Here is a 10,503-nt window from a genome sequence, read left to right on the forward strand (position 1 = left end):
CATGTATAAAAAATTGTTAATTTGAACCACCCTTTTACTAAATGGACCCATCACGTGCTTACGAATCTATGTGCTCCGAGTGGGGGGCATTTAATGGAACGGATCAAAGAAATGTGTGCCCAATTTGACTCAACAATTCAACAAAAGTGGGTTCATTTAACAATTCCCTACATATACCTACATGTATTTATGCTTAATTTGAAGAGAAAACGTGTTTAATATTCGAGGGATTGAAGACATTTAAATGTAACTACATCGCAGTAACTGAATCGCAGTAACATACTTATATCTTGTTCAATTGCTTGTATAGATTCAAAATCAACAATGATATTGGGAGGAAATGGGCATGTAAGCATGCACACTGTACATTCAATTCAGCAATATTTTTACCTTGCAGGTATTACTAATGCGAAGTCAATGAAGGAATGTGTACCGAAGGAAAAATGTCTTAAGCCAAACTAGTTGTGATTTCCACGTCAGTTCTGCCCCATTGTTCTGCCAAAGCATAGCTCTGACATTTCCAAGGACTCTACACAGAAGTGCAGATGATATCTGCTTAACAGAGTGCAATCACTAATTGCTGCGCCCTCTAGCAGATGTAAGGTGAAGCTGGTTCGGAGAAGAACAATGTATTTAAAGTCTCTTCAAATCTTCAAGTTTAACTCCTCAAGAGTAGGATAGTCTGTGTATCCTTTTACCTTGCTGTTATTGTAAAAAGTGCCACGGTCATAACTATTGAGAGGCGCCTTCAATTCAAAACGCTTGGGCAAATCAGGATTCGATAAGAATAGTCTGCCATATGCAATCAGGTCTGCTCTCCCACATGCGATTGCTGCATTGCCTTCTTCTCTTGTATACCCTCCGGCAGTGACAAGACTTCCCTTAAAATTGTTACGAAAAGGTTCCATGGTCGCATTCTTATCATGAGCTACAGTTGTGCTTCTACTTTCCAGAACATGGATGTAAAGGATGTTGTACTTGTTCAACGCTTTCGCCAGAAAAACTCCGAGCTCTATTTGATCAGAAGTTTTAGCTTCTTCATACTCAGTATAAGGAGAAAACCTGAAACCAACACGAGAAGCTCCAATCTCTTCAACAACGGCCCCAACAATCTCCAATGCGTCCCTGCCAGAACCACCAATATTTAGTTTGAATGTTAAACAACTTATCATAGACCAGTAAAATGTGGTCTACGCAATTTTCAAACATGTACTGGCAAGAGGAATGAATGATATGTTTAGAAACTTGGTCTTTTACAATGGATGTGAATGTGTGTACAAACCTGCATGCATTTTGCTGTACACTACTCTCAAGTCCTGACTCTCCATGTTCTCTGACTAGCTCATGACCCACCAAATAACCATGAGCACCATGAATTTCTACCCCATCAAAACCTGCCCCACCAAGAGCCATACGTGAGCAAGTGTATGAACCAAGACACTGCTTGCCCTTGTTTATATACACCAAGGATTATTAAAACTCTTATACAATACGCCCACACAGAATATAGAAGACAAGATCAAAAGTTGCGGAACAGGAATTCATTTACCTGCCATGATTGAATTGCGTGCAGCACAACGGAATTTCTGCACCAAAATCCGCTGTTCACAGCCTGTAACAGGGAACTCAAAAGTCAGGAACTAAATAAACCAGTCTAACTATCAAATCCAAAAAGCTTGGTGAAAAGTATTTAGTGCTTCTACATACTACTCAAGGCTAACTTTTTCAACAATACTCACACAACGAAGAGTTGTATAAGAAATCTACATTGCATCTACAGAATGTCAGAGCGAGCCCCTATAAAACTGACAATACGACTGGTTCAAAATCACGTGCCAGAGAGCTTGCTTCGTCCTGAGTGCCAAAGTTGCGAAAAGAAGATGGCGTTCTTATCATGGACAGCTTTAACAACAGGTCTCCAGGCATCAACTTGCTCTTGCGTATAAATTCCAGGAACATCTGGATACCTACGAGCAAGGAAATTTTCCTTTAATAACTTGGATCTTGAACCTTCAGTGTCAATGAGTAATCGGAATGATAACTTGAAATGATACAAGAAAACAAGTCAGTTGTCGAAACCAGACGGAGAAGGACAAATGTGCATGTGTGAAATGTTATCTAATTTTATGTGGCATAAATACCAAGGTTGTTGAGAGATAGCCTTCACTTAAAATTTCGACGACAATCAGAACCATGGTGAGGTTAAGAGATGAAAGGCCTACTCTGATTCTGAAGCCATGACCTGCGTGGCTTCACCAATAAGAAGTCCGCCGGAAGAGGCACGTTGAGCATAGTACAGAAGGGTTGCAGGATGAGGAACGCCACCATCACACCTACACCTTGTCATTGGAGCATGAACTATCCTGCAATTCCTCAATACAGGGGCATAAGTAAGACATTGATAAAATTATTTAAAGATACAAACACAAAGTTGTCAATAGATGGACAAGAAAGGAAATTTCACATAATCGTAGAACCTACGGATCATAATTCTCCAGCGTGTTCTAAAATGTTTGGCTTCAGAACTTAAGCTAGTGCATGAATACTACTTGCATTCACATTTCTCTCGCTTGTCTGTGGCAGACATGTTCTGTGCTGCTGAACGCAACTTTTCATACTCTATCAACACAATAGAAAGAAAAAAAAAAAAAAAAAAAAAAAAAATAGGAACTATACTCTGTATTTAATGCAACTGTACACTTGCCCAAACTAGATGTACGACATCAGTGTCCAGCACTACAGAATCGGCCGCGCTTACATTAAAGCGAAGGAAACTATAGTGATATTCTGAAGTAAGAAAGAAAGAAGGCTCACACACTTGGGACGCCATTTGGAAACGACAGGAAATGAAAGAAAACGAGAAAAAGCGTAAGCAACTGGACTTCTCAAGTATCTCCAAAATAATTGAGAAGTCCAAAGAGACAGCGGCACTAGTTTCTACAGCACCATGCCGAAGAAGCTTCATTGGGAATACCTGTGGGAGAGCGCAAAGGGTCCTAGCTGATACGGCGTGAGGAGAGCTTGCTCCTGGTTCAATTTAATGTCGGAATCCGGACTCAGCTTCGCTCCTTGGTCCTCAACCAACATCCACGATTCAAGCCCCATGTCGACTCAAAGAACTGAACTCAATGTCTCAGCAACTAAGTTCTGTGCAAGAAAAAATCCAACCCGCCCTCACGGCACACGCTGCCTTCCAAACTAAAAACTCTGAAATGAACAACTCATAAACTCCGAAAAACACGGCCTGTCCTCTATTGACCCTGTCCCTGCCAAACACGGTCGTCCGAAAATGTGTAACTCTGAGCGGCGGAAACAATCTACAACCTATTCACCTAAACAGTGCTCCCTGCTAAATCCTTGTATTCCTCCCGATCCGACACGGCGCTGGTGACTTTCCCTTCCTCGAGGCAGAACAAGACGCATTACGCCATGTTTTCAGGTGGGTCCCAAAATTCAGGGGGTTGCCACCTCTTGCACAGATAGAATGGCCCGTTGTGCACACGCCACGCACAACCCCCTTCCTCCACATCACGCTGAGTACGAGCGTCGCGTTCGAACCCCTGCCGACACCCAGCACATCCTGTCAACCTTCATCATCAATATTCACCCCCACCAACGCACCAGGCAAAGTAGCCCACATTTCGTCGCATCCACAGGAAACTGCGGCGCATCAGCACCACCACGCCACTAGTGGTCTCCAGTGTGACACCATTGCAGCTGCACCATTCCAGCGCAAGTTTGCTTACGACTGTTCCGTTCGGAATCCGTTGTTCCACCGCTCCCTGAGACCCACTGGATGAATGAGACTTTTTCGTTGAATTCTTTAATCTTCTTTAGCAAGATTGGAAGTGTAACCGCTACGTACCAATCCTCACTCGAAGGCTGTGCCATTGGCTGATGATAGTCTTCGAAAGTGTGTAATTCGGTAGATTGCTATAATTTTAAGTGTGAAGTTGATGCGGTGAAGGTGTTATAAAGAGGTCTCGATTAGCCCCATAGTCTGTTGTCTCTTCGTCTGTTGGGTATCCGATGGACTTACTAGTCTGAGGAATCAGCACGCAAATGCCGTCCACACACATCTATAACATGCACTGACAACACTGGCATCCAAGTAGATTTCTAACAGCGATTTCAAGAGCGTGCCCGACCGCAATTCTTCTGGAATGTGGGTCGTCAAGTGGAATTGGCATCTACCAGTGATACAGAAAACCTAATTCTACGTCCTCTGACGCATACCGCATTCACACATGACCGATGACCGACGAAGTAGTCAAATGAATCTCCGCAGAACTGTTCCCGAGGTTTACTTAGTGCGCATCATGGATTGTGAGGGAGTCCTGCATGGCTATGGTCTTTAGAGATGTTCCGCTGAACATTCAGCTGACATTGAGGAGGTTGTAACTGCTGAAAACAGCGGTTGCGGTCGACTTCTCTCACTATCTCCTCCGACCCTAGAAATCATGTCAGCCTCAGGAAAGGCCTGCTGCAATGGTCATTGCCTTTCGACCCTCGTAATGGCTTTATCATTGAAAAGTTGGACCCTTCCGATTAGGTTTTCTGGGCTAACTTTTGCGTGTCATGAGCTTCCTAACGATAACTATCATGCGATTTGCTGACTGTGGTTCAGCAATGCGGTTGGCCTGATCTTAGGTTATTTGATTATTCGTTGAATGATCAGATAACCTAGGAACAAGTGTGAGTGTCGGCGATGTTTCCATTGCATTTTACAGAAATTTTCACAGAATGCTTGAAGGACGACAATGCTACCCTAGAGTCGGATTCTAAAGCCCTTCAGATGCTGGTACCTTCATCCACTATGATCTCATTTCGTTCGAAATCAGCATGCATCTACAGAGATGGCGCCGATTACATCCCGTTCAGCTTCCCTTGGGAAGACCGTATTAGATCCTATTAGTGAGGTTACAGGTTGATGGAGGGCCTTGCAAAGCACAGTGAGGGGTCTTCATTTAGAGTCTCCAATCGAGGCACCCCACTTCCACCACTTCCGAAAATCCAAGTGAAATCGCAAAATCCAATATCAAAACCTCCTGCAGAACAATCTCGTCCACATTCGCCACCGGGAGGAGGGGATTCGTTGTCACAGGATCGACGACACACCGGCGGCGGCCCTCCAAAGCTGCAGAACCGCTCGCCGAAACCAACTGAACGACCCCGCCGTGATGGTCCTTCAAGGGCACCTTCTCAAGCTGACACTCCCAAATCACCTCATCAATTTCGCGGCCCTGCATTTTCTGCAGCTGGAAAAGCCAAATCACCTGATAGACTTCGCGGCGGCGGCGGCCCCAGCCTTGTTCCAGATGCTACTCCAAAATCACCGAATTCACCTGCTGGAGCTAGGCCCCGAACTCCGAAGTCTCCGAAATCCCCTGTCCGCTCTCCGAAGACGCCCTCGTTTGTTCCGCCAGACGTCATCACCCCAGTTTTCCCAGCCTCGAAGGATGACATGATCGGGGCTCAAACCAGCGTGACAACCGGCCTCACGTATCCTTACAACGCGTGGGGTCCTGTTACCAAATACGGCTACCTGGACAACATACCCCCGACATGGGCTCAAAAACATCACTTCGAAGGAAAGCATGTTAGTCCTCAACAACTGGAGACATTATCAACTAAATAAACCTACACTTGAGCACTTGCAACATTCGCTACTGATGAGAGCTCGGCTTTCTCTGATTCAATCACAGGACAAACTCGCGAAAAAGAGGCTACAAAGACGAAATTTCAGTTTCGTCCGTCACCCGGCGTACAAGGAGCTGATTGAGCCGGAGCACAAGGCGTGCACCTCGTACCTAGATCCCAAGCGGAAGGAGTTTTGGAGGACGGACGTTTCAAACGTTCTCAAACGAGAAATGCAAGTAGAAAAAGACAGATACAAAGTGAGTTTCCAGAGCCCACCTAACACAACCCCCCTCCCGATGCTACCCGATTTTCTCCAAGATCCCATGTACGGCATGTTGTCGACGTCTGACGCTGCACGCCTGAGTGGCAGAGGCTTCTAGAATTCATGGGGAACGAGGAGGAGTTCCGCAAGGGCGAGCTCCAAAGGGACAGGGACGACCGATGGCAGGCGTTCCTCGACTACGACAAAAACGTGAAGCTGTACCCGGGCTTCCGCAACAATCAATCCGGGGTGAAGTACGACATCTTCACGCACGCGCCCACCGATGAGTACGAAGAAAAGCGAGTGAACGCCGAGAAGATGAAAGCCCAGTAAGCATCCTTCAACTCATAGCTATAGAAGAATCACACAACACGCAGCTACACATGCACACACACACACGGTGAGAGTGCGAGCAAGGGCAATGGGGACTGATACCGTGCGTAGAACGGGGCTTGATACCGAGCGTGCAATTGCGCAGGTACATGCTAGCGAAGCGGGGACTGTACATCCAGGAACGAATGAGCGGGGCCCGCCCCTACGACATCCTCAGCTGGCGCAAGCTGCCGCCATGCCGCGATTTGCCGCCATGGCCGCAAGACATCGGCCCCCCGCCCGACGCCCGGGGGGGCGAAGGGGTCATCCCCCTCAACGCCTCCAAGGGCGCCCTTTCTCTGGCGCACCCGTTCGGCCCCTTCGCCACGCTCTCCGCCCCATACCCGTGCTAGCTCACGCTCTCTCGCTTTTGCACTCGCTGTTATTAGATTTAAAAAAAAAATTAAAATGAATTGAGAGAGTGTTCGGTTTAATGACCTTTCCCTTTCCCCTATAGACAATTTTTACTTGGGAATTTTTCTCCACTGACGTGACTTTCCTTATTATAGGATCTTCTAAGTCCACTATTAAATGTGCTTTTAAGTTTTACATTGCTTCTTAGTTTGGATTTGATATGCTTCAATTTGGCCACATTGTTGACTTGGGTATAGTTGCTTTGAAAACAAGCTTGTCAACTGATGGAAGATTTTTTATGCAGTTGATGCCTTATACATTACATATCCTTTTGACAAAAAAAATAAAAATAAATAATAAAGGTCCTTTCTCAAGAAAAGAGTAAACAATGGCCTGAAAAACTTATAAATTTTTATTTTGATTTTAGGTATTGATTTTCATAAATATATGTCTATTTACTCTTATGTGTTGGTATCTTAATTTGAGTTTTTTAAAACAATGTAAAGATTGTATGTATGCATATGTATATATATATGATCTCCAAGTATGAGTTATCAAAAAAATATAATAATTTTGATATTAATATTTCAAAATAGTTGAACTGCATTTACTATTGAATTAAATTAATATTTCTTTCGGAAAAAATTGTAAATATGATAGATCAAAATACATTGTTACTATACAAAAATTATAAATTCATAGAGATCCAACAGACATCATTATAAAAAATTCAGCTCAAATTAATGTAAAATAATTATTTAGATACTATATGATTTAATTTAACTTAATATCAGATATGCTGATATTTATATATTTAATTTAAAATAATAATAATTCCAACTTGAGATAGAATTTAAAATATCTATTCTATTTTTTAATTTATTACAAAAAATATTAAAAAATAATATTTTGGATTTTTCTTTCACAAAAAGATACTATAAAATGATAGACATTCGAAATCAAAAGTGATAGTTTCTGTTTTAGTTCAAGTTTTTTTTTATTTTCAATTATATATATATATATATTATCAAAAATACATGTATAACAATAAAAACATGTAAGTTAATGCAAGTTTTTGTTTTTTTTGTTTTTTCTTATAAGAATGCACTTTTCAAAAATATATATACATCTTCATATTTTTTTTAGAATGTGATACAAAATAAAATCTACTGCTAATATTTTGAAGGCTAGATTAAGTGTTAAATTCCACTTTAATTAAATTGTGTTTTTAAAAACTTTAAAGTACATAAAACTTGATTAATTTTAATGGTTACTATTTTATGTTGATTTTTCTCTATTTAAAGAATATTGTTTTTTTTTTCTTTTCATATAAGTAATTTCTAGCTCTATTTTACATGTATGTTTTTCACATTAAAGAATATTCAGTGATTTTAAAATTATTCCTGTAATAGTAGCATTGAGATTGATCTAAAGTATTATTTGTTTGAAATGCGTAGATTAAAGGTTATAATAGAATAATTTTAGTATCAATCTTAGACCTATCATCTTTATAAAATATTAATTTAAAAATAAATTTATTATATTAATTTTTTTTATACAATATGATAAATTATTAATATTTTATTTTAAATTATTCTTTGTATTTTAAAGATGTTCAATAAATATAAATATAATATAGTAATTGAAGATCTTTTATATATCATATTTTAAAATAAAGCTAGAAATTAGTTCTTGATTTTTTTTGTACTTATTCAAAATAAAAACATTGTAATCTCATCAACTATTATTTTTTATTTTTTTGGTCTTAGAATATTTTTTCAAGTATTTTTCAAATTATACTAACTTGTATAAATCTATTATTTTAATTTGAATAAGTAATATTATACCAAAACTTTCTATTGATTAACTTGTTAATAACAATATATATTATTTTTAGTCTTAATTCTATTACATATTTTATATGATTCAATAGTAATTTTTGGATTACTTGATATTAAAATTTCTTAATTTAATTAGTAAAATAATATATTTAATAAAAACTCTAAGCAATTATTGAAGTAAATATGTATGTTTGTGACATTATCTATATTTTTAGGAATGAATTCCACAAAGAGTGGTGATTACATGTTGAAGATGTCCAAGATGTGACATTATTTATCTCATATTTTGATATTTATTCTCTTTGAAGATAGTTGATAGATCCTCTTAGCCATCAATATTGTCTTGAAGAAGGGCCGAAAGATCATCTTGATATTTGATCATTTTTGAGGCCTTCATAACTTTCATAAAATAAAATATTTAGAATACCTTTAGGAGTGGTTCTTAATTCTAATAATATCACCAATTATCAAAAATATCTTCTAAGGTTGTGAGATAAAAATTATTGTAACTTACCATCTATTTGAAAAAAAACATGTTATTCTTGATAATCTTCATTTTTGTTATAATCCTTGAAGACCATCACAATTGCAATATCTTGCTTAATAAGTGAATTAATAATAATTCTTGAATTGAATGTGTTAGTTGTTGATTCTTTATTTTTTTAATGCCACAAATATAAAAAAAATACAAATAAGAATAGAAGATAGAATTTAATCTTAATTGAACTTGTTTATCTTTATAACAAAGATTTTTTTGACTCTTTACCTTAGTTTTGGTGGATGTTAATAATAAAAAAAATATTGACCTTCTTTGTTGCATTTACAAGATTCTTAGTAGCTTCCATCTATATTCACTAACATCATATCCATACTAATATACAAAATATTTGAATCTATTTTGGCTCTACCTTGAATGTAAAATCTCTTCAACCTCAAGTTCTTGATTATTATCTATTTTTATAGGAAGAGGTGGCATTTTCTTCTTCTTAGAATATTCACTATCTTGTATAACTCAAGAAGAGACACATATAATAGAGGATGAATCTTCATAGATTTTAATAAGTCTAATCAATATACAATTAGATTGATGTCTTCACTAATAAGAAATGCTTTACGTCTACAATAGTCCAACTTATTAGAAGATCAACTAATCTTTATATTATAATAAAGCAACCATATCTTATTGCTAATATAGAATTGAAGTTTTTTCTTATGATAAACAATTGTTTAGATCTTTTGTTGTTCTTAAGCTTCTTTTAATTGATAAATTCTTTCTTCAAGTTTTCTTTGACTTAATATTAAAATCACACCTTTCAATGTCTTTTCTTTTTGTCAAGAGCCTCTTTGTATACCAAAATGTAATTATGTATAAACTTCAATTAAACTTGATTTTTGTGTGGCTATTACAAAGTTCAATTGATCCAAATATATTTTTGATCTTCAAAATTTCAATTATAGCTCAGTACATAAATAATACCTAACTAAAAAAAATTCTTTTATTTAATTAATTTTAATCAAATATACTTGAAATCCGTGCATTAATAAGTCTAGATTGCATATATAAGCATTAAATCAATTTAAGTGCTTCTTTTATAGCCACCTAAAAAGATGCAAACCGGATCAAGCTCTTAAAGAATCCTTCTTTAATAAGATAAATGAGATATCTATTATGATTAAAGTGAACTATTCAAGAGGTAGTTTATGTGTGAAGAACATATATGCAAATTCTATCAAAAAGTATCAACTGCGGAATACTTCAACAGCTTCTCTTACAACCTTAAAAATCCAAAATAAGTCTTGTGGAATTAATCCTAATATAAGATTCCTTCCAAATAATTTTTCAAATTGACTTCAACATTGGTAGTGTCCTCACCACATAGTAATATCAACTTTGAGTCATCTTCTTTCCATTAAATGCTTCTTTACATGTATTGATACAAGACTACATCTAATAAGTCAAAATGACAATAGCTTACATCAATGCCTTCACAAAATTGCCTTTAAAATATCAAAACACCATTGGAAAAATAGAGC

General features: G+C 37.8%; 2 protein-coding genes across 3 annotated transcripts; one reads left to right on the forward strand and one right to left on the reverse strand.

The window, feature by feature from the left end:
• Positions 1–302: 302 nt before the first annotated feature.
• On the reverse strand, positions 303–4,943 carry LOC112286022 (12-oxophytodienoate reductase 2). 2 transcript variants are annotated; one of them, XM_073535926.2, is made up of 7 exons: positions 4,806–4,943; positions 2,975–3,560; positions 2,223–2,363; positions 1,837–1,967; positions 1,550–1,612; positions 1,283–1,394; positions 303–1,125 (listed from the first exon to the last, which is right to left on the reverse strand). In XM_073535926.2, exons 2-7 carry the CDS (start codon positions 3,103–3,105, stop codon positions 645–647), a joined length of 1,059 nt encoding a protein of 352 aa, XP_073392027.1. In that variant the 5' UTR covers positions 3,106–3,560; positions 4,806–4,943; the 3' UTR covers positions 303–644. The 2 variants fall into 2 exon arrangements, with proteins under 2 accessions (XP_073392027.1, XP_024383289.1); XM_024527521.3 differs by lacking the exon at positions 4,806–4,943 and adding an exon at positions 3,866–4,005.
• Positions 4,931–7,007, forward strand: LOC112286016 (uncharacterized). The gene is made up of 4 exons (XM_024527508.3): positions 4,931–5,599; positions 5,706–5,897; positions 6,011–6,231; positions 6,381–7,007. The coding sequence occupies exons 1-4, from the start codon at positions 4,931–4,933 to the stop codon at positions 6,625–6,627; spliced, it is 1,329 nt and encodes a 442-aa protein (XP_024383276.1). The 3' UTR covers positions 6,628–7,007.
• Positions 7,008–10,503: the final 3,496 nt, after the last annotated feature.

This window comes from Physcomitrium patens, chromosome 1 (genome assembly GCF_059467195.1).
Source record: "Physcomitrium patens ecotype Gransden chromosome 1, ASM5946719v1, whole genome shotgun sequence".
Classification (NCBI taxonomy): domain Eukaryota; kingdom Viridiplantae; phylum Streptophyta; class Bryopsida; order Funariales; family Funariaceae; genus Physcomitrium; species Physcomitrium patens.